At 39.5% G+C, this 25,358-nt stretch overlaps 2 protein-coding genes across 2 annotated transcripts; both read right to left on the bottom strand.

The window, feature by feature from the left end:
- Nucleotides 1–2,345: 2,345 nt before the first annotated feature.
- LOC145158221 (uncharacterized) lies at nt 2,346–3,432 on the bottom strand. Its single transcript, XM_079077144.1, has 2 exons — nt 2,718–3,432; nt 2,346–2,647 (listed from the first exon to the last, which is right to left on the bottom strand). Exons 1-2 carry the CDS (start codon nt 3,430–3,432, stop codon nt 2,346–2,348), a joined length of 1,017 nt encoding a protein of 338 aa, XP_078933270.1.
- Nucleotides 3,433–3,510: 78 nt separating this feature from the next.
- LOC145158220 (uncharacterized) lies at nt 3,511–3,957 on the bottom strand. Its single transcript, XM_079077143.1, has one exon. The coding sequence runs from the start codon at nt 3,955–3,957 to the stop codon at nt 3,511–3,513; it is 447 nt and encodes a 148-aa protein (XP_078933269.1).
- Nucleotides 3,958–25,358: the final 21,401 nt, after the last annotated feature.

Raw genomic sequence — 25,358 nt, 5'->3', positions numbered from 1 at the left:
GGGTAAATAATTTTTACGCCGAATTAAATTTGTGAAAACTGTGTATTTTTAAAAATAATTTCACGAAAATTCGATTATAAAAACTTAGCTTGACCAACCCCTCCTTTTTTTCCGAACTCGTCCAGTAAACGCGGTAAGCTCCATTATGGACAGAAAATCGAAGCTTACCCCTATGATTCCACTATCGAGGAATCAATCTCATTATACAACACATCTTCTTTGTCTTGATCAACTCTTCAAATTTAACTTTGTTTGCTTCTTGATTTCAACTTGAATTTAACATTGAATTTCAGATTTTTCATGTTGCTTGATGTACCATTTCTAACATATATATATTGACTGGGCGCGAATTTTACTTTAAGGCCCACCATATCTTCAGTACTTCAAAAATGATAATAAATTATGGTATAACAAGAGTTCCCTCCCAACCTCAAAAGGCGCATAAACTATAAGATTCAGTACTTCAATGAATGATAAGAGTTATCCAATCTATGTTCTTTTTAAGGCATCTAATGAAATTATTTCTAAAACATTGTGTGTTTTTCCATCCCACACTTCCATTGTAAAAATTATCCGACTCTTATGTTGGTTCATATTGAAAACATTTAAAGCACTTGAAAAGATAATTCTTTAAAATTGATTGTAATGAGACTATTATTTTCGGTAACTATCACACTTCATCTTAACAGAGCTATCGAATGTAAATATATATCCTCATCTCATGTAAAAATTTTCAAAAATTTTCATTTTTTTATAAATGCAGAAAATAAATAAAAAACTAAAATAACAAGAAATAAAATTTTTTTGAGTTTTTTTTATGAATGCAAAAAAATAAAAAGGAAAATATATTTTTTTAGCTTTTTCATATTTTTATATGCAAATGCAATGCAAAAAATAAAATGAAAAAAGAAAATAAAATTTGAAAACTTTTTACCTAAAAAACTAAAAAATTAAAATTTTTATCAAAAAATGCAGAATTTTTTTAACGCCCTCCGCAAGTTTAAAATGATGCATTGTCCTCAATGGTCAGAGAGGAATGAACAACTCAATAAACCATATAATAATAAAAAGGGTGCAGCTAGGAATGAATGTACTTGATAAGTTTGCAGAAATCTGATTTTGACGAAGATGTGGCGAAAAATCTGAATTTCAGCAACTCTGTCGATCCTATGATTTCCCTAAGCTTGTTTGGAACTGTGGCCATCTCTTTATTGAAATAATAAAAAAAACTAAAAACTACTCCTCGAGTTGCCTCCCGAAAAGATGCCCATTTTTAAAGTCGTTGGCTCGACTTTACCAAACCAGATTATTAACTGTTGTGGTTGGGACTTCTTAGAAGCTCAACTCTCTTCATTGTCACTTCAGATCCCTTCAAATATGGCAAGATGGGTGGATCTGAAACTTGTTCAACAGACTGGAAAGACTCCAGATTGTCTTCAGTTAATTTTTTCTGATCTTCTTTTTCTTTCCATAATTCTTCTCCTTCTTTTCAAATTTTCTTCTTTTCAGATTTTTCTTTTTAGAAAATTCCTCAGGAGAAATCATCACTTTTTCTTGAATCCTTTTTCCATAAATCCTCTTTTCTTCCTCCCCAAGCTTATTTCTGATCAGCTCCATCTTTGGTGTTTCTTCATCAGAAATTATATCTTCCTTCTCCTTTTCAGTTTTATCAGCTTCTACTAATTTCTTTTCAACAGCCAATTTCTCTTCTTTTTCCCCAAGCTTTTCCTTTTCCAACTCTTCTGATGTGTTTGATAAATTCTTATCTACAAATATTTCTTGCACAAAGATATTAGAAAACTCATAGCAACCCTTAGAAAAAGGATTGTTGGTACTCAAATAATTAACAAAAATATTATCAAAAGGAAAATTATCATCATTAATTTTAAAATTAACCACTTCCTCATCAAACTCCATTGAAATCATGCCATTAAAAACATCTATTTTTGTTTTTGCAGTTTTCATAAATGGCCTTCCCAAAATGATAGAGTTTGTATCTGAAGTGTCCAAATTTCCCATGTACATGATATAAAAATCAACAAGAAAGATATGATTATCCACTTACACAAGAACATCCTCCAGTACACCTTTTGGGTATACTGTCGAGTGGTCAGCCAACTGGATATTTGTCCCGGTCTTTTGTAAAGTTCCTATTTTTAATTTTTCAAAAACAGAAAAGGGAAGGACATTGATTGAAGCTCATAAGTCAAGCATGGCTTTTGAAAAATTAAGGTTCCCCAATTTACAAGGAACTGAGAAAATCTCCGGATCTTTTCACTTTGGGGGCAAACCTTTTTGCAAAATAGCAGAAATATTTTCGCCAACTTTGATAATTTCATTAAATTTCATTTCTTCTTTGAACAACATAAATCTTTCAGAAACTTGGCATAACGAGTGATGTATTTGATAACATCTAAAAGTGGAAGATTTACCTTAACCTTGCGAAAATTTTCCATGATGTCTTCATCCTCTCTTTCGCACTTCATATTCTTCAGTCTTGATGGGAATGGAGGTAAGGGCTTATATTCTTTCAGATTTGGCTGGACTGGTTTTGTAGTTTCTTTTTCTTCCAGCTTTTCAGATTCTTCTTCAACCAACACCTCTTCATATTCTTCCTTTTCTTTTTCATGCTCTTTTACATCTTCTTCTTCAACCAGAACTTATTCAAAATTCTTCTTCAGCTTCGTCTGGTTCAGATGCGCTTGGGTCTCCATAACTTTTCCCACTTCTCAAGGAAATAGCACTCACATTGTACTTTGTATTGTTTTCAGTGTGCCCCGATAAATTTCCTTGAGTTTCCAGACGACCCACAGAAGTGGCAAATTGAGACACATGTTGTTCCAGATTCTTGATACTAGCTCTGGTTTCTGTCTGGAATGTTTGGGTGCTAGTGGAAAGACTATTCACAATATCTTCTAAGGCCACGTTGGAACTGTTGGGTTGCTGATGTGAATTCTGGTTCTGAAAATTCGTACCCTGACAATTTTGCTGATTCGGATTCTGGAAGTTGGGCTGGTAATTCGGTTGCTGATAAATTTGATGCAGATGGAATCCGGGTGGCATCTGATATTGTTGTTTCTGCTGAAAATTATTCTGATAGCCTCCAACAGATTTGACTGGAGCAACATCCTCTTGCAGTAACGGACACATATATGTCGGATGTTCTGTCTTCAAGCAGATACCACATGGTTTCTTTGCAACCATTTTTTCCTTTGTCAAGAGCAGAACAACCTTTTTCAGTTCAGATATCTGAGCTTCCAGATGAACATTGCTGACTTCTTTGACACCCCTTAGCTGATCTGGATACCACTCGTCTTCGTTTCCGGAATGCTTTGACTCTATCGCCAACTTTTCGATAAGCTCTCGGATTTCTGTTGGCGTCATATCTCGTAAAGAACCACCATTAGAAGCATTTATCAGACACCTCTCCATGGGTGTCATACCTTCATAGAAGCAGTTGTAGAGTTGGTAATCACTAATCCCATATTGTGGACACCGAACCAGAAGCTTCTATAACCTTTCCCAGTAAATATGTAAAGCTTCTCTTTTTCCTTGTTTGATACCAAGCATTTTTCTTCTAAGACTGGAAATTCGTGGTTCTGGAAAATATTTCTCTAAAAACATCTTCGCAAGTTCTGTCCAAGTGGCAATTGAACCGGATGGGAGTTCATACAGCCATTCTCTTGTTGAATCTTGAAGTGAAAAGGGGAATGCCCTTAGCTTTATCTGGTCCTCAGTGACAGCATGGGGCTTCATTCCTGAACAAACCACATGAAATTCCTTTAGGAATTTATGTGGGTCTTCGTTTTCTAGACCTCTGAACGTGGGAAGAAGATGAATCAGCCCAGATTTCAACTCAAAGTTATAGGCTTCCGGAAAAGTAATACAGAGGGGCTGCTGATTAACTTCTTGAGTAGCCCAATCTCTGAGAGTCTTTTCTGCTTCATCTCCACTCATGTTTGATTCTTTAGATTCGGTTTATGAAGAGTCTGTGGTTTCAGATTTAACGAAAGAGGGTGGGGAATATGTTTTATAAGGACTATCAGAAGGTGAAGATGGGGGTACTTGTAGAAAAGACTGAAAATTCAGATTTGGTTCGTTCCTCAACGGAGTGCCTTGTGGTGTGATGATTTCTGGAGGTGCGGAGGATGATGATGAACCAAAGAAACCAGCTGATTGTTTTTCTTTGCTACTTCTTTCTTCAGTTTCCTTGCAGTTGTTTCAATTTTTGGATCAAAAACTAAAGATGTACATGAACGAAAAATTTTGGGCATAAAACTATTAGAAAGCACTATGTCCCCGACAACGGAACCAATTTGTTAAACCGGTAGTCGCACCCGATTTAAACAAATAAATTTATCACTGATGGTTGCAATAAAAATATAGCATAGGGAAGCAGGGTCGAATCCTCAGGGACACAGCCTAACGGTCAATGCCTTTTTGCATCAGGCACAATCTAGTCAAGAAACAAAAAAAATAAAAGGGGTTTTTGAATTAACTAAAAAAATTAAAATTTGCAGTGATATTAAATTAAACGAAATCAATATTAAAAACGATTTCAGTTCTGTTGCGACTTTCCTAATCATGCAATCAGTTCAGATCTGGTTATCCAGAATGCGTTCTATCTAAGTTGGTACTGAGAAAAACTAACAAACTCTAGTATAATCTTTTTTACCTAAATTAGTTAATCAAAAAAAGCTCTTTGAATTAACCCTAACTTTTTACTGTTCGATTAAACAAGCTCTTAATTAAATTAGAAAAATTGCATTAAGTTATGTGTAAAATTCCCAACAATACTCAATACTTCTCACAAGCTCGGAAGCGTAAAGATATGATTTTCTGTAACACCTGGTTCTGGAAGTGCTTCGCTGCTAGGGGTTGCGGCCCAGTTGTTAGTTGTCATGGGGTTAGGGTCTTGGGCAAAGAAGGATTTGGCCCATTGCGGATGTGATTATTAGGGCATACGAGATATAAGTGTTTGATTGTGGCTTCGGGGGCCAAGGGCATATTCATAAATTGACATCTCAGTCTTTTGAAGATTTCGGGCTCTTGCTCGGGAAGTTTTAGGTAATTAGAAGTTGTTAGAAGCGTAGGGCTTCTCACCACCTTTTCGTGGGTATAAAGTTCATCGGAAACGGACTTAGAATGAAGAAGTTATAGCACTTTGAAGTTATTGATAATTTTGGCCCCTAATGGGAATATTTGGCAAGAAAGTCCCATGCATGCAAGGGATGCATGCACGTGTCCGGCTGGGTATGCCCAGCATAATCTAGGTTACGCCCAGCGTATAAGCAAGAATGGTCGCGGTGCGGAGAGGCGTACGCCCAGCGTACGCTCAAAGCTTCTAAACCCTAATTTTAGGGCTTTGCCACTATAAAAGGAATAGTATGCCTCAATGGTTAGCCTCCATATCATTCTTAGACAGCCACCACGAAACCCTAATCCTTCCTTGAGTGTTCTTGGAGCTTTGGAGGCCATTGAAGAGTATTTTGGTGTTGTGAAGCCATTTTCCAAGCAAGTGAAGAGCAAAGCAAGGTGGTGGATTGAAGGAGAAGATATAGATCTGGGGTTATTGCTTCATTCCAGACTTTCTTGAGGTATAAAGTCTTGAACTTGTCTCTTGAATGCTTAGATTTATGTTAATGGAGTTTTGGACCTTTTAGGTCCCAAGAATGGACCTTTATGACTCAACTCGTTTTGTTAGGCCTTGAGTTGCCATTCCCTGTGCTAAATGAGTCCCCAAGGCAGAAAGTTGCCATCTTGAATGTCTTAATGGGTTCATGCATGAGATCTAGCCATTTCCATGGAAGTATATTATCACATTTTAGGTTTGGGCTAATTTGGTGGGTTGCAAGTCACCACGTCAGTGACTTTATGGATTAAGACGTTGAAAAGGACTTGGATCTGTGATTGCAGCTTCTGGATTAGAGTATTACGCACTTAATGGAAAAATGTCTTATCAGGGGAGTACGCTGAGCGTACATGCAGGTACGCTTAGCGTACATGGGAGTACGCCCAGCTTACTCATCAGATATGGGCCTTGCGAGTTTTGGGCCTCGGATTGGGCCATACAGTGGATTTTGGCTCTTTAGGCCTTAGTGGGTCATCAGAAGTCAGATAGGGTGGGCCAAGAAGATTTTTGGGCTTAGGGTAAGGCCTATTAGAAGGATTGGGCCCAATTTGGCAAATTGGGCCATTAGTGGACCACTCGTGGGCTTGGGAAATCTACCTAGTGTTGGGCCTTTTATATTATGGTGTTGGGCCTTAGTTATGGACCAAGTTGGACTAAGGGGGTAAAATGGTCATTTTACCCTATGTAAGATTATTGATTTGGACTAATGGATATTTGGGATATGATAGCTCGGGAAGTTGAGAGATCAGCAGTTCGGGGATCTGCCAGCTAGCAGCCAAAGGTTTTCAGTGAAAGTCGTCATTCAGCCTTGCGAGGTGAGTCTCCTCACTGGTGCATGGGTCTACGGCCACAATGCCGGCCCATTATGTTTGTGTATAGTAGGAAGACCCGGGGGTTAGCCCTAGGCATTTTTATGATATATGTTCCGGATTACGATCTGATGTCGGGCGAGGCCGGAGGTATGTTAGTATGCTAGAGGTCTTTGTGATTCTTGCATGTGTCGGTAGTATGTTTCCGGACCAGGGTTCGATGTCGGGGTAAGCCCGAGGAATGTTATATGTTGCATAGTAGAGTATACTTTTTGTCTTTGTGATACATGTATGTGCCTGGTAAGGAGGTGAGTGTGGGCGAGGTCTCGTATCTCACCACTAGCCGAGTGTGGATGGGGTTCCACGACTCTTCAGTAGCAGAACAGGGGCGAGGCCCAAGGTAGACGAGGCCTTAGAACAGGAGTACATTAGAGTATGTTTCTTTACGTGCTAGTATGTTATATTTTTATACATCTATGGCGGGCGAGGCCCAGAGACAGGCAGGGCCTGTGAGAGACAGATCTATATACCGAGCGGGGCTCGATACCAGGCGGGGCATGATGTCGGGCGGGGCCCGATGCCGGAGCGAGTCTGATGCCGGGAAAGTCCCGATGCAGCGGGCGGGGGCCCAGTATGTGGTTATATGTCTGGTATGTGGTAGTATAGGGAACTCACTAAGCTTCGTGCTTACAGTTTTCGGTTTTGGTTTCAGGTACTCCTAGTAGCGGAGGGAAGACCTCAGGATGACTGCATCGCACACACCGTGATATTTTAGCCTGGGATATTTTACTCTGATATGATATGTTTAGACATGATACTCTGATTAAATATGTTTTGAATGAATGGTTTGACAACTATGGGTTTTATTATAATTTTAAAATGAAAACTTTTGGTCATGATTTTTGGGTCGTTACATTTTCAAATTTTATACCAGAGTGAAATCCCAACATGAAACCAATCTGATACTTGTTAATTTTACTAGTTGACAAGAACAATTACGAATTCTATTAACTGATTAACTGAAATGATAAAACCCTAGCTAGGTGATCAGACTAACAAGAATTAAAATCAAACATTCACTAAGTTCAAAACAGAAAAAAACTAGATAGAAACGCAAAATGAAAACCCGATCTGATAACTGATCACAAGAAAAGTACTAGTCTATGCAGAACTGAAAACTAAGGTTTAGCCAGACATGGCTAAAAATGAAACTAAACTAATAAAAAGAAACATTTACTGATTAATCTAGATAAACTAAATTTGTGAGATGATTCGCAGTCTTCAGATCTCCAATAGTCGTGGAAAGGTATCAGAAATCGTCTTCAGAAGGGTATTCTGCCGTCTGTAATCGTCTCCATCGCATCTGATAATGATGGTTGTATTTATAGGTGAAACGGAAACTTCCGTAGAAAGAAACTGATAACATGCGATCGCAGGTTTTTGAATTTTTACCAGATTTGCCCCTAAATGATGCAGGATGCTTTTTTTGACGTTCCTGGAACTTTGGGCCATTTTTATGCGATCGTAGGTATGCCATATGCGATCACAGGTTTTGAGTTTTTACTTCAGATGACTTCCGGAAGACTTATTTTGACTCTGGGAAACTTCGTGGCAAACATGCAATCACAGGAAAAACATGCGATCATACATTCGATCGAATTTTTGGCCTATGTAATCGCATATTTGGCCTTTTTTCACAAACATTAAAGTCGTCCGAAATTGTGTCTGGTTTTCAAAACATTTTGAATCTCGTCAATCGGAGTTACAGTTCATGAGATATCGTCAAAATACTGACAGGGGGTCAAAGCTGCCAACAACATCCTTTAGCTTCAGATTGTAGAATCTATCTTCGTATGATCAATTCGATCGAAACAGAAACTTCCGAAGAAAGGAACTGATAACATGCGATCGCAGGTTTTTGAATTTTTACCAGATTTCCCCCTAAATGATGCAGGATGCTTTTTTCGGCGTTCCTTGAACTTTGGGCCATTTATGCGATCGTAGGTATGCCATATTTGATCGCATGTTTTGAGTTTTTACTTCAGATGACTTCCAGACGACTTATTTTGACCCTGGGAAACTTCGTGGTAGACATGCGATCGCAGGAAAAACATACGATCATACCTGCGATCGCATTTTTGGCCTATGTAATCGCATATTTGGCCTTTTTTCACAAACATGAAAGTCGTCCGAAATTGTGTCTGGTTTTCAGAATATTTTGAATCTCGTCAATCGGAGTTATGGTCCGTGAGATATCGTCAAAATACTGACAGGGGGTCAAAGCTGCCAACAACATCCTTTAGCTTCAGATTGTAGAATCTATATTCGTATGATCAATTCGATCGAATGTTTCTTGACCAAAACATTTTCCAAGCATTCCTCAACATCTTACTTCAGTTCCAACTCCATTTAGGCGCCAAATATGCATCCACCTGCTCCCAAAGTACTGCTTCACTCGAATTATCTGAAATTGACACAAAAAATGCTAGCAGTACGGGATTTTTGATAAAAATACATGAGCTGAACATTATTTAAACAAATGACATGCAAATGTACGAATCATGATTCTAGATGATTCTAAAAAATACCCTAAAAGATAAATAAAATGACATCTAACAAACGGGTTTGCGAACCTGATTCCTCCCCCCCCCCCTCTCGCTCTCTTTAATCCTTGTGCATTGAGTAGTTGTTCTTCTTGCTTTGATACTTGTACCAAACTATTTTAGTATGTTTTTAAATAATTTGTGAATTAATTTTGTATGTTTTTAGTGTTTTTGTTAATTAATTTTAAATGATTTTAATTAGTGTGTATTAATTTTAAAATTAAAAACTGAGTGGGTTAGGAAAGATAGGGTTTCCATGTATTGTGGCTTGGGATGGTTGGAAGAGAAAGGAGAGAGAAAAGTTGATGTGAAGCTAAAGTGGCAGCGAATTTGGTGAGTTAGGAGGGAAAGACTCCCTCCTCCCTTACAATCAAAGTCCCCCCGACAATCTTTCTACCCACTTTGGTTTTTATGGCGTTACATGAATGATAAAGTCTTCAACAACCAGTCACCATCACAACATTTGATTATTGATCAAATCAAGACGACCACTTTATTATGGGTCAAGATAAAGTCCTTAATGTGGAATTCTTGGTGCATTTCTTCCATGTAAAACACTTTGATGTTTGTGTTGTTGTATCTAATCCTTTGGAGTTTATCTCTAGCACTATACTAGAATCATTTTTAATAAAAGAAAATACTCATTGTTTATAAAATTAACATAACACTTGAATGAACAAATAAAAAATTATTTCTCATCTTTGTTGGTGATTTTGGTGTTATCAACATATTTTGGTGTAATTATTATCAATAATGAGATGGGCCAAGCTCCATTTACTAACCGAGTTAGGAGGTGAGGGGTGCACTCGGAGTGATAAATGTGAACTCGTGAATACGGGGTCCGGAGGCAGCCCCTCTGGTTGCATGGTTCCAAGGGGTTGCGCCCCTGGTGGCGTCTAGGGGCAGAACCCCTAGCGGGGTCCAAGGGACAGAGCCCCTGGCGGGGGTTATGTCAGGTATGACTCCATCCATGCATTTTCCCGCAAAAACGCACTTGATGACATCATGATGATGTAGGCATTAGTTATGTCCAATAACTACCTCTTTTGGCACCAAATCTGTATACAACCACCAATAACCACCTTTCCCTCTTGTATAAGAACATTATTTATGTTCCAAAAAACGGGTTACAAAAGATACACTCTAAATCTGTTTATTTAAATTCGATCTATCTCTAAAGAACACATCAAACAAGGTATTATGTGTTTCACAATCTGAATTAGGTTTGTAATTTAGATTGGTTCATTCTTTGATTATCTCACATATCATTAATAGAGTCTATAAAATTTTTGGCCCACTTTAAAAAATGGGCCCTGAGTGGTCGCCCCTATCGCCTACCCTCTGGGACGGGCCGACTTTTGTCTTCCAACGATCATCTGACGTACCTGACATATTTAATCCACAGCTATAAGCCAAAGTTTAGTGAGTTCCCCCAAAATACCACACACCACAATATACATACGAGCGTACACACAAATGGCCTTCTGTCCATGACTGGTCCTCCCCTTTCGCCTTCAGCATACAGCTGGTCTGCACCTGGCCTTCGGCACATCATTGGTCTGCCCGGGTATCTTGCCTACTGCACAAAAGCAGGACCGCCTCAACCCACCACAAGATATGTCGACATATATAACAAACATACAAACAAACTGTTGAATCAAGAAAGTGACCCTCTTAAACTTGTTATCCGAAGTTATCTTTTGCTACCGCAACATCAAGTCATCCGCAATGTCTCCATCTGCAACAAAAACTTAGTTTTTCTGTTTCTTAACTTTTATGTTTACATTGTATTACCCAGTGTACCTTGCATAGACACTTAATCAGAACTTTAGTCTTTGTTTATTCTCCATGTAATTTCTTGAGACTCTATAAATAGAGTTCTCGTCGTTTGAATGAAAAAAACCCTCTCTATTACATTTCTATTCTCTCCATCTGAATTACTCTCTCTATATTCTCTCTTACCTTCAAAGATCTTTCTGAACTTCCACTCATATATTAAGATCGAACTCTCAAACTCTCCTTCGGAGCAAGTCCCTGTGACTTCATTCACTTTAAGCTGATCACATATACTAACTCGGTTTGAATGCAAACCTTGTTAAGAATCAACTTAGTGTTTACTTGATATATAACTTGTTGTCATTTACATTTCCTTTACTTTTCGCACTTACATTTCCGCAACTAACATTTCTAACAACCCTAACTTCTTATTATTGTTGAGCTTTATGATCCTGTGAGATTAACTTAATTCCGCAATATATAACTTGTACTAACGTTTGTTCAAGTGCTTCTCAAAAGTTTTTCTCTCAACACAAACAATCCAACAACACATGCAACTGTCTACACTAGTCTACCTGTCTAACAACCCCTACAACACACATGGATCTCATATAGCACCCTACGCCACGACTGGCAGATCACCAAATAAATGCATAATCGTATGTGATGAGTAGGATAGACAATCGAACAGGTGATCCTACTTTAAATCCATAATCAAACAAGGATCATGCAATAAAGCCTAGATCAAGAGTTCTCATGCTATCCTACATGGCTACATACAATCCCTATGACACTCAAATCGAAAACCACCAACCTGATGATACTCTAACCAGTATACCACACTACTCCTTTATATCCTACCATGCAAGGAAATACATTGTAAAACATAGTATAGCGAGGAAACTCACTTGAGCTAAGCAACCGAAGCTCAACAACAGTCACAACAACAGAACAACTAACGAAAGCTACCTAATGCCCAAACCGGAACCATAGTCATTTACTCATTTTACTCAAGTTTGACCAAAAGTCAAACTCATCAAAAGTCAATGGTCAACAAAAGTTAACGGTCAACCAGGTCAATCGGTGCCACGTCGTGGCCAAGTCCCAACAAAAAAGTCATGATGCAATATGTCACCAACCCGTTGGCGCTCCTTGACCACACCATGGTTTTGGTTAGAATGTAATCTCTTCATTAAGAGCTTAATCCTTACAAATCAAAGCTCTTAACCTTAGATTTGGTTCTCCTTATTAACTTAATGGATAAAATTTCCAACTTTATCAATTAAGACACCACCACTAAGTAAAATCTTGAACCCTAAATCCAATAAGCTTTCTAAAGGATAAGTCTGTGTGCATGAGATCAAGAACTCCCAACATGGACCTTTTCTCACTTAACAAAAGTCCATTAACCATAAGAGTGTCATATTAAGTTTTGGAGTTCCTCAAACTCCAAGAGCATCCACGAAAGGGACCAAAACCAACCAAAAAGAGCATAAACTTGGATCTAATAGAACAAAGGTCAATGTACAAGCTTTATACCTCAATAGATACAAAAATCAGAAGGAGATGATGGATCTAAGCTAGCTCCTTCCTTCCACGCACCAATATGGAGTCCCTTCTTCCTCAAGCTTCACAAAATCCAAAGAACAAGCTCCAAAACTAAGCAAACAAGCTCACAACCATGAATGGAGGCTAGGGTTTAAAGTTGGAGGATGAAGGCCGAAGAGATTGAATACCTAGAACGAAATTCACTCCCTTTCCCATGTGCGATGGAGTGATTTTAACTACTAGAAAAATACCCTTTAATGATGTGCAAACCATGACACGCGCTGTTTTACGATACGCAAAAGTGTGTGCCCTAAAAATAATGTCAGCTCTTTAGAAATTTTAAGGATTTAGGACGCGCATTTTTGCGTGCCCTAAAATTAGTGTCAGAAAAAAAAACACGGAGGGCACTTATTATAAAATGTGTGTCGTCTATACATGTCGTTTTATAATTTTTAATGAAACGCGCTCTTTAGTATCAAGCGGGAAAAGAAAAGCCCAAAAATTAGAAAATCCTGCTTTCACTTCCCTCTTTGCCCTAAGCGTATTTTTGACGCATCTTTCTTTCTCCCCACACACATAATCGACAATACTTCATTCGTCCCTGTCGCCGGCTTTCCTAACATTCCGTTCGTCGGCGTCGGCGTTCAATAAACCCTCCCCCGATTTCAGCAAACCCTTTCTTCTCCGCATATCCATTTCAATAAACCCAATCTCACGAAAACTTCATTGGCGGGGAACGCCAATCAGAATTACGAAATCACCATCTTACTCTCTCGATTATTATCCTCTCATTCTCACTCCCTGATGTATCCCCAAATTTCCCACTTACAAAACCCTAGTTTTTTCTACGCCCTACCTTTACTTTCGAAGCATAACTGCTGCGTATCCGGATCAACTTCTGTTTCTGAGTGAGGTAAGATACTGCACTGGTATTTATCTTCATGCGAAGACACACCCATGATGATAATTCCCCCTCCATCTTGGATGAATCCGACAGCCATGATTCTTCTCCCCGACGACGCTCTTTTGGGAGAAGTAAAGAACGAAGCTACAATCGTAAGCACAGTCGGCGTCGGAATTCGGATTCTGATTCCGATTCCGATGACCACATGAGTCTTATCTTTTTTATTACCTAAGGTTAATATCTAATAAACTAATACATTATTCTTATCTTGACGACCCATTAATACAAGCTGTTGAGGGCTTAAGCAGTGCCAAGGCTAAAGTAAAAACCAAAAAGGTGAAGGAATGTAAGGTCCTAAAACGGTTCTTTACCAATGATCAAGTAATCAAATAATCAAAAGAAAGTAGAATATGAGTAGAAGAAGAAGAAGAGAAATCAAGCTTGCACACGTTTATTACTGAAAAACGTCTGGTACAACTCGATTATACTTGGTCGTGAACTCTATGGCATCAACAACTAACAATGACCTACAACACCTCTATATATAGGGAACTTGGGTCGGAAACTGGGTTTGCGGCCGTAAACAGGCTTACGGCCGTAAACTCACTACAGGGCCGTAAACTCACTAACAACCTACTAAACCACAATAAAAACTCCTTTTTTTACTTCTTTAAAAGGGGAATGAAGACCTTCCTTAGAAGTTGTCGCTCCGGCTCACTTCCAGCTTGGATCACTTCTGGCTCGCTTAGCCCTACCTCGAAACAGCCAACTCACGGATCAAGATCTCGTAAATTCATTGTCTTTCTTGATTCAAATCAGAAAGAACTTCTTTCACTATTGAAGCCATGCCTGAGCTGTCAGCTTATTAGCAAAGAACTATTACAATGAAAGCCTAGACCAAACCACTAATTGGACCCTTCAATATCCCCCTTGGTTTGGTGCTAGCTTGGACTTAGTCTTTATCCACCATCACCACGTCCGACTTCCCCATAGCTCCATACCACATTCTTTTTCTGATAATTTCTGCAACCATAGATGTGTACTCCTTAGCAGCAGGCTCAAAGATGTCATCAGCGACCTTGATCTGATGACGAGAAAGCTGATGTATATCCCATTTCCCAAACTGTAGAAGATCATACTTGTGATATAATCGAATGCAATCATTTGGGAGTTTGATGACAGCAGAAGCTGTAGCATCATCAAATACCCAGTAAAGCATATTCTCTAGAACTCCATCACCAAGCCTCTTCAATACAGGTATATGTTTCACTTGATTTGTGGGAGGCCACATCACCTTCTGGATAGGAAGGTTTGTCTTGGGATCAAGTATGTCAGGGTGTTCTATGACGATTGACTCTGCAGTCCTCATCGCAGTAAAGCCTTTCTTCACTTGATCTTCCAGAAACATCTTAAAGTGTGTTGCCTTGGGATTACCAGAAAGATTTGCAAAAGGAGCATTGGATAGTTCTGTAAGATCAACTCTGGTCCAGGAATGGAAGTCATGAGCATCTTTATATAGTTCTGTGTTGCCACTCTTCCGTCTCACATACCACATATTTTGTGTGTCGTGAAAGCCCCAAGAGACAATTCCTGACCTGTCACCATATTCGGTTCCAAACTATTTCTTCTCAAGGTCTGTGATGGTGATTTTGGGTTGATCCCCAGGAGCATTCTGATCAGAGCTCCTTTTGAACAACAACTGTCTCTTCTCAGCAGACTTAGCCAGTTTGGCACGTTTCAAAGCCACAACGTTCGGAGCCTGTGCTAGTTCTTTATCAAAACGATCTACAATTCGGGTTGTTCTTACTGGTGGTGGAACTATGGGAGCAGCTTGATTAGGAATATAGATCCTTGGCTCATCGAGAGACGTCTTAAATTTGTCACTAAGTTCTTCTTCCAACTTCTTCTTTAAGTCATAGTAACTGGCTGTCAACAGACCAAAGTGAGTCTGAAGATCAATGATCTGCTTAGTTTTCAGAGCTTTGTCTTCTAGAAGATCATCAACTTGAATGGTGAGCTTGGTGTTTTCAGTCTGAAGGCCAGTAACCCGGATATCAAGCTCTATATTCTTCTGATTTAGTACGTTGATCTCCTTCTGTAGTCCAAGAATAGTAGGATTCTCTTCTCCATAGTTGCCTTCCCCAAAAGATATTCATTTACCACGGGAGGGAGGCGTTGAGAGTTGTTCTTCAGCCAAATGCATGGCCAGCCTCACTAAAGCAACATCATGATCGGGCCTGGGAGGAGAAAATCCTGCAGGGATAGAAGAACCACCAGCTTCATAAGTGGTGCTAGGACCTTCACTGAAAGGTTCTGATGAGACAATGGCAGGAGTGGTTATCGGTGGTGTTGAAAGGCCTTGAAGTACACCAGAAACAAGAATTCCCTGTCTTGGGTCACGTCTTCTTCTTTTCATAGGAGGTTGAGAGGTTTGTGTTGTTGTGCGATCACTCTCAAGCGGTTCAGATGTAGGAGAAACAACATCAAGGGGAGGAATCCCTGACACTGTCACCATAGGAGTTGTTGTTTCAGCCACTTGTTTGGTAGTAGGAGGCGTTGATTCGAGAACATCTTCCATCTCCCGTATCTCCGTTGCTGGATGAGCAACATCATGGATATTGTCAAGTAGTGAGTTGAGATTGTCATTTGACAAGAAATCTTCATTACTTCCAAAATTCAACGGAATTTCCTCCTTATCGAAACCAGAAAGATCAAGGTCTTCATATAAATCAGTCTCAGTCCCACTCTTTGAAGACCCTTCCTTGTAATCACTTTGAACTGGAACTGATGTCAGATCATGTTCCTCTGCCACAAGAACATTTGGAGCTGCTGTTTCTTCTCTTTCTTCATGATCTGACACGGTGATAACATCATCTTCTGAAATCACCCTCTTTGAAGAAGTAGGCTCAGAGGATACTTTATCTGAAGATCCATGAGACTCGGATGCTTCGTTTAGCTTAGCAAATTTTCCAAATTTCACAAGCGGATACAGTCCTTGAAAAACGACATTTCCCTTGCGATTCTGCTTTATAAGCCCAACAGTATGGGGACCTAATGACTTCATATCTAGGGTATCTCCCTCCTTGACCATCTCCGGAAATTGAATATTGATGAACAGTTGGATGAACCTAGGATACATCAAGAAAGTATCCCGGGTTATTGCGTTGATGTTCACCACGAACTCGTCTAAGATAAAATTTGAGAAATTGAAGTTTATCCCTGCAGCTAGTGAAGCAATGGCTCCAGTGTTCCTTAGCGAGATTTCATCAGCACCAGACCTTCTGCCCAAAATGCAGCTCACAAATACATGAGCCAAGAATCTCCAGTACGGTGGCAGAAGCTTCTTCACAGTGGGAGGAAAGATGCCTTCGCAACCCATCTTCTTAAGAACCTTCTGGGCATCTTCAATCCCGATCTCAGTAGGAAAATCAGGTTGATCATCAATCAGCAACGCTTCTCTGATGAATTGCTCAGTAATTACAATCTTGCATCCTTTCACAACTGCATCAACAGTAACTGCTCCATCATTATCTATCTTCAGTTTGGCAGTCCTCCAGAATTCCCTGATGATATTCTGATAAACCACGGGATTCACAGTAATAGCAGACGCCAAGCAGCAATCCCTCAGCCTGTGGATCATCGACCTGAATTCTCCATGAACAGCAGGAGGATCAGCCAGTACGATGGCCAAGTTGTGCATGTCAGCGAACTTTAAATTTGCCATTTGATCTGCACTAAAACAAGCCAAGTAAGAAAAGAAAAATATTTGAGCAATTAATGTTTTAAGTTTTTCTTAATTAATCGATTTAATTTTGGCCTTAAAAAATTATTTTGACCAAACTGGAGTTTACGGTCAACTTTGGGTTTACGGCCGTAAACTCATGGCCGCAAACGGAGTTTACGACCGTAAACTCCTTGGCCGTAAGCTTCAGTCGTAAACGCCGACTATCTGTTTTTCTTCGATTAAGGCCCCAAAAGCCGTCGAATTGATGAGATAATCACATATTCATGGTCGGTTTAGACTTACCTTTGAGATGAACTGAGCAATTTCACAAAAAACGAAGAAATTTTTTTCAAGAGGAGAGAGAATGGGAGAGGGTTTGCGGCCGGAAATAGAGAAAATGAGGAGTGAAAAGGTTTCCGGCTGTAAACCCACCTTTTATACCCTGTGCGATTTTACCTGTCTTCCACACAGTATAAGGCACAGTCCAAATCCCAAATATTTTTCAAAAATAAAACTTTTTGAGGATTTTAAAAAATTAAAATTGAAATTGAAATAAACTAAAAATAAAATAAAATAAAAATAAAAATAATTTCTAAAATTTAAGAATTTAAAAAAATTTAAATTTTGACAATTATAAAAATAAATAAAAATAAAAATAAAATTAAAATTAAAATTAAGATAAATGTAGACTAAAATTTATCTCAAAAATCACTGAATATAATTTTGTGACACTGGGATCAAAGTTGTTAGACAGCCTTAATCTACTTGTCAGTACCTTTATCTTCATGTCTTTGTCTGGTCGATCACCGGTATTGTGGTCCACTTAAACACGAAAAATTTATGATAAATTTGGACAAGCTAAGAAAGACAAGACATTTTTGATCCTTTATTCTTAGATAAAATTTCCTAGGGACCATTTAGCTGACGACGACCAGGGATATTGTTGTCCACCTAAATTGAGCAGCGAGATCTACAGACAATCTGTAAATGTTTAATTTTAATTGTACTAGAACATGTTTCCCGCTTCCTGATATGCTCCAGTAATCAAGGACTTCCAAAATACTCCTTACATCGGGTGAGCAGACAATTATTAAGAGAGAAGATAGATTTAGAATGCATATGCTATACACCCAGGTCGGATCTCTTCCAATCACGCAGAGGGTGAAACATATGACTAACTGAAGTTTTAGAGGGATTGAGAAGAAGAATGGTGCATATACTGTGTACCATGTCGGATTGTAAGTCACGCAAAGGAGACAGTATATGGCTAACAGATAGAAAGAATTGCATAGATGGAAGATGCAGAGAGATAGAGTTGCATATGTTACAGTCCAGGTCGGATCTCTCGATCACGTAGAGGAGGCAACATATGACTAACAGACAGAAAGAAAGAAAATAATCTTCTACATACCTAATTTATCGGAATTCCCCAGTCACCCCATCAATACCGGAATTAAGGACAAAATCCACACACCAAGGAAAAGTTAATCCACAGTTCTAGGTACAGTTTTTTTTTAATGTGACCAGTAAATTCCCATGTATATCTCCCTGCTCAACCTATCCAAGCGTCGTATTTTCAGGCTGAACTGATCTAACTAGGTCAAGATTTGTCAAGTCTCTGAATTCCTTAAGTTCAACTCTGTCTAGTCAAGTCCATTTAGAATCTTCCGTGCCTACCAGCGCATCGAATCACAGAGCGTAGACGATTTAATTTTGGTACGTTACGCAGATTCAGATTGCCTGTTATCACTTGATAATATCACTTCCCGTCACGTCACCTACAAGCAAAACTATTAGCAACATATTTTTTAAATTTTCTGATTTTCTAATGTTTTTGGATTTTTTTTATATTTTCTGAAAAAAAAAATTAAAACAGAAACAAATTATTTTTGGATTTTTGAATTTTTGAATTTTTGTTTGGTTTTTGTTTATTTTTCCCCCTAAATTTGAGCATGGGTGAGAATCAAATCACTAAAATGCGCAAATTTAAACTAACCTAACCTATAACAAAAACCTAATCCTCAAAGCGAATCATTTTCAAAAATCCCACAAGCACATCGAATCGAGCTTTGTTAAAAGGCTTGGTGAACAGATCCGCCACATTATTAGCAGAGGGAACCTGTTCCAGCCGGATAAGCGAGCGCGCATAACAATCTCTGATAAAATGAATTTTGATATCAATGTGCTTGGTTTTGGAATGTTGGACATGATTTTTAGTAATTTGAATCGCAGCCTCATTATCACAGTAAATGGGGGTTTCTAGATAATTCAAACCGTAATCCAACAGCTGATGTTGGATCCAGATAACTTGAGAGCAACAAGCAGATGCAGCAACATATTCCTCTTCTGTTGTTGAGGTTGAGACGGTATGCTGTTTCTTGCACTGCCATGACACCAGCCTGTCTCCAAGGAATTGACACCCTCCTGATGTAGATTTCCTGTCAAGCTCACAGCCTCCATAATTACTGTCAGCAAAAGCATATAAATCAAATTCGGAATTTTTCAGATACCAAAGACCCAATTTTGGGTTGCCTTTGATATACCGAAAAATTCTTTTGACAGCAATAAGATGTGAAAGTTTAGGATTAGCCTGATAACGTGCGCATTGACAAACTGCAAACATGATGTCTGGACGGCTTGCAGTAAGATACATCAACGATCCGATCATTGATCTGTAGTGTGTCTGATCTACGGATTCACCATCAGTATCTGGATTCAGCAGGGGTCTTTCTACCATTGGTGTCGATGCAGGTTTTGCGTCTTGAAACCCGAACTTCTCAAGAATATCCTCCACATACTTAGCTTGATGGAGCAGGATTCCGGTTGAATTTTGTTTGACCTGAAGCCCCAGAAACATGGTCATTTCCCCTAACGAACTCATGTCAAACCTCTTTTTCATCACGACTTCAAACTCTTTGCATAGCTGTGGACTGGTAGACCCGAAGATAATGTCGTCAACGTAGATCTGGACTAGAATCTGATCATTACCAACATGCTTGATGAATAAAGTTTGATCGATAGTGCCACGAGAGTATCCATGATCGAGCAAGTGCTTTGTGAGAGTCGCATACCATGCTCGAGGAGCTTGATGTAACCCATACAACGCCTTGTCCAACTTATAGACATGATTAGGAAACTTTGAGTTAACGAACCCAGGGGGCTGATCAACGTAGATTTCTTCCTTCACCTTGCCATACAAGAAGGCTGTCTTGACATCCATTTGGTAAACCGTGAAGTTCATGTAGGAAGCATATGCAAGGAAGATACGAATAGCCTCCAAGCTAGCTACTCGAGCATAAACCTCAGTATAATCAAGACCCTCGACTTGACGAAACCCGCGAACCACCAATCTTGCTTTATTGCGCACTATAACACCAGAATCATCCTGCTTGTTTCGATAGACCCAACGTGTGTCAAGAGACTTTTTGCCCTTTGGTAACTCAACCAATTTCCAAACCCCGAGCTTTTCAAATTGATTTAGCTCTTCATGCATAGCATCTACCCAGCTGGGCTCATTCAAAGCCATTTCAACATTCTTGGGCTCTATTTGAGAGATAAAGCAAGAATAGAGACATATATTGACATCTCTACTCTGACTTCTAGTTCTAACTCCATCACCCAGCTGACCAATGATGTTTTCGATCGGATGATCGCATTTAATTCTTGAAGGTATGTCTTGGCTGATATCATTGAGTGAAACGGGAAGAGTGTGAAGGTTGAAACCTCCATCATTTGTTGATTGATCCACATTAGATGAATCTGCTACAAACTCATTAGCAATTTCTTCAGGAAATAGTAGTTCCATAAAAGTTGGAGTGACAGCGGAAGCATCTCTAGACATGAACTCTCTTTCAACAGGTTTAAGAGGTGTAGCATCAGCATCTGGAGTATCATTTTGAACGGCAGACTCTGGACTACCAAGTCGAACAGATGACTCCCCCTCAGGTGGAGCAGATGACTCCCCCTCAAGTGGTGAAGAGGGTACCGTTGGAAGTCTGAAAACAACTTCTTCTTCTTCGTCTTCAGAAACAATCTTTGAACCAGAGGAGGACCCATATGAACCATCTGAAGACACATTAATGGACTTGAAGAGCGATGTGTAATCAAATAACCAATCAGGTCCCACTCGAGCATCCGTTTCATTCTCCTCCAACCAGCGCACATCGAAGGATTCTACAATCTGCTTCGTCTTCTTATTGTAAACCCTATACGCGGTGCGTGCAGCATATCCTACGAAATAACAATCATCGGCTTTGGCATTGAACTTTGGGTTGGACTCCAAGTGAAGAAGGGTGCAAGGGCAGCCAAATACACGGAAATGACTAACTGAAGGCTTGTGACCATATAGAATCTCGTACGGTGTCTTCATCTGAGCTTTGTTTGTTAAAACACGATTCTGAACGTAGCAAGTAGTGTTAATCGCCTCAGCCCAAAAGAAAACATGTAACTTGGAGTCACACAACATCGTCCTTGCGGCGTCTTTCAATGTTTTATTTCTCCTCTCAGCAACACCATTTTGTTGAGGCGTGTGAGCAGAGCTGTATTGACGCACAATTCCCTTTTCTGCGCAAAAGTGATCAAGAAACGCATTCTTGAATTCTGTTCCATTATCAGTACGAAGCGCCTTCACCCGGTTGTTGGTTTGGTTCTCAATCATCATAATGAACTTCTTTATCAGATCAGCAACCCCAGCTTTGTTGGATAAGAAGAATACCCACGTAAAACGAGAGAAATCATCGATCACAACCAGACAGTACGAACTTCTGTTGATGCTCAGGACGTTGACCGGACCAAATAAACCCATATGCAATAATTGGAGCACCTGACTGATTGAGTTAACTTGTTTTGGCAGGAGTGGTTTTCTGTGATGTTTTCCCTGGGCACATAACACACTTCTCAAAAGTGATAAAGTCTTTGACAGGTAAGCCTCAGACCATCTCATTCTTTGCAAGACGATTTAGGTTCTTAGTGTTAGCATGACCGAGTCTTCGGTGCCACAACATTGCGTTCTGTTCGGAGACCTTTGAAAAGAGGCAAGTGATTTGTTCAGGAATGTTGCTGTTCATATCAATAATTTAAGCATTCCCATCCCGCTTAGATTTGACAAGAATCCACTCTTCCGGGATGACAATGTCTGGCTTGAGAATCATGCACTCCTTGTCAGTGAAATGGGTAGAATAACCTTTGTCACAGATTTGAGACACACTCAACAAACTATGTTTTAACTCGGGACCAAAGTTGACGTTCTCAAAACTCAACACTCCATTTGTTACGGTTCCTCTCTGAGTAATCTTGCCACCTTCTCCGCCCGCAAAGGAAACATACCCCCCATTAAAAGATTGAATGTCGCTCAGTTGGGAGATGTCTCCTGCCATATGTCGGGAGCAGCCGTTGTCGACGTACCAAGGTCTGACGACATTCCTCCGCAACTGTCCCTGCAAAATGAGCGGGATCATTTAGATTTGGGAACCCAGGTCATCACTGTCCTGGGTCGCCTCTTCACTTTCTCTGATTGATCTTTCAAAATCTTCAATTCTGAATCATCATTTCTAATCTTTTCAGAGGATGCTGATGATTGATTGGAAGTTAATTTGGGCATCCAATGATATTTATGTTTCCTAACAGTCACATGTGGTTTTGAAATATGTTTCTTATCAGTTTGCATTGAGCATCTGGATGTTCTACCAGAAGTGGTTGAAGATCCAGAACTGCTCTTTGACGAAACCGATCTTGGCGGAGCCTTGTTCGGTTTTGGCAAACTCTTTGGGACTTTGTTATGAAAAACCCTTTTATTCTTTTGAAAAACCGCCCTTTTTCTACTTCGATCATCCTTCCAATCATCATCCCGAGAACGAGTTCTTGAGGACTTTCTAGTTAAAGACCTTCCTCTAGATTCGTTCTCTCCTCTTGGTGACATATAATGCACAAAAATCCTATTTTGACAATTTCTAGCTATATGACCACCAATACCACAATTAAAACAAATCTGTTTATTATTATTAGAACTGGTACTGCCTTTCTCATATTTATTTTCTTTACTGACACCCTTACTCTTCTCACAAAAACATGTGTGAGAAACAGGTTGTGAGATAAGTGAGGGTGCATCAGATGGTGTGACTTGTGGAATTGGTGTGTTTTCATTAGAAGCATCACAAACATCAGGATTATCAAATAATTCATCAAACACTTCAAAGAAATTTAATTCAACAGGAGCAGATGCGGAAGAATCACAAAAAACATTGTCATTTTTAACATCAGAAACAGAAGGTTTTTCATTGGAAACAGAAACATCAGATTGAGACTCAGTTTTATTATCAGAAACAGATCCTTCAACTTCGTGCTTTGACTGATCTAAGGATTGATATGTAGGGGAAGTAGAAACGTTATTATTTTCAACATTAATAAATCCTCCTGAAACAAAACCGGATGGCTTGCCATAAACCATTGAATGTTCATTGGCAATCTCCTCTTTAGACAAAGGGTGATACTGATATGTATGATTAAAAGGAGGAGGTACATTCTCGTATCCTAAACCCTTTTGCTGGTTTCGTTTGAACTGCAGACAATGGTCAATCATGTTGGCAACAAACTCGCTTGATACATCAAACCTTTTAAAATCAAAATTTGCAGTTTCAAATTGTCCTTTTAATGTATCAAGCTCAGTAATTAACTCAGCATTCTGTCACTTGATATAATCGTAATGTACACATTTGATACTGTAGTCTTCCTGAAGTCTCCTAAAGTCCTTTATTTTTTTTCTAACTTGGCCTTTAGGGGTTTTTGTCCTTTTTCTAAGTTGATAGCCCTCATATCTAAGATCCTCTACTTCTTTACGCAATGATGCTATTTCGTCATGAAGAATTTTAACATAATCAATACATGCCTGAGAACAAGAAGGTAAACTTACCTCGCTTTTCTTGGGCTCGGAAGTAGAAGATGCCATCAGTGCAAACTGCAACTCCATCATCTTTTCTTCAGGATCAGCTGCAGCATTCTTCAAGGGAGCATCATCATTGATTTGAACTAGGTGAGCATTTTCAGGTTTTGAAATGTTCAGAGCCTGAACTAGTCCTCCCAGTCAAATGACTGAGCAACCATAGCAGTCTTACTGTTGGCCACAGCACCTCCACGATTGTTTCCCACCACAACCATCGTCCTGTCATTGTTCAACCTTCGATCCGGTTTCGGGCACTCACGAGCAAAATGACCTGGCTCGTGACAGTTGAAACATCGCAGTTTTCCCTTATTGAACCCTACCTTTTTATCAGCATTCATCCCCCAGTTGTTCTTCCCTGTCTTTTTAGCAAACTGCTTCGCCCTGAATACTGCCATAGCAATTTGCCACGTAATATCCATCTCTTCCACATCTTCTGGATGAATCTGGTCCAGATCAGCAAATGACAACTGAGGTGGAAGCTCTCCAGCTACAAAAGCATTATAGCAGTTAATAAGTCTTGTGGCGAGAGCAAGATTTTCATCACTTTCCTTTGTATTTGAGGAAGAGGCTACAACTGGCACATTGGAGGAGGGAGCAGCTTGTGGAGTGACAAACGATTGGCTTTGAGAATGAGGCATGGATGACGCAGTAGTAAAGGTTTGAATCTGAGGTTGTTGAACAGTAAATGCTTGACCTGAGGAAGAAATGATTGATGAAAGGGCGTTGTTAGAATAAATTCCAAGATTTGCAGTCGAATACGAGTTCACATGGTTAATCTCTCGCTGTTTATTATCAATATCACAAGCTTTGATGATCGCCATTGTTTCAGCAGGAGTGAGGAGATTCAGATCCTTGGTCTTCTTAATAACAACTACATTCATGTCCCATGACTTTGGAAGAGCATTCAGTAGCTTTTAATTTATCTCGGACTTGGTCAAGAAGATCCCAGATATGTTCATTTCAGTAGTGAGAGTTGTGAATCGCTGCAGCTGTGCCTCCAGGGTTTCTCCAGGAATGTAGTTAAACATGTTGAATTTCTGTCGCAACATATCCTGGAGGCTTTCCTTCATGTCTTCATTTCCTTCTACACCTCAATCAAAGCTTCCCACAAAGCTTTAGCTGAAGTATACTCTCTGAAACCTTGAGCTATATCAGGAGATAAAGCCATGGTCAGAGTGGCCAAAGCCCTTTCCCGTTCTTCAACTTTCTCAAAATCTTCATCTGTATAGTGCTCAATTTCTTTGTCAATCACTTGTCCTGCAACAGTGATGGTAATTCGGACAGGACCCTTGACGATGCTTCTCCAAAGTTTGAAGTCCTTCATTTTAATATACTTCTCAATCCGGTATTTCCATTCAGGAAAACCATCTGCAGACAGCAGTCTTGGAATACGTGTGGTTGTGCCCATGACAGTATCCAATTCAT

This window comes from Lactuca virosa, chromosome 2, assembly GCF_052849685.1.
Source record: "Lactuca virosa cultivar CGN04683 chromosome 2, Lactuca_virosa_CGN04683_v6, whole genome shotgun sequence".
NCBI classification, from domain to species: domain Eukaryota; kingdom Viridiplantae; phylum Streptophyta; class Magnoliopsida; order Asterales; family Asteraceae; genus Lactuca; species Lactuca virosa.
The sequence above is the reverse complement of the archived record's forward strand: the minus strand, read 5'-3'. Positions and strand labels throughout refer to the sequence as shown.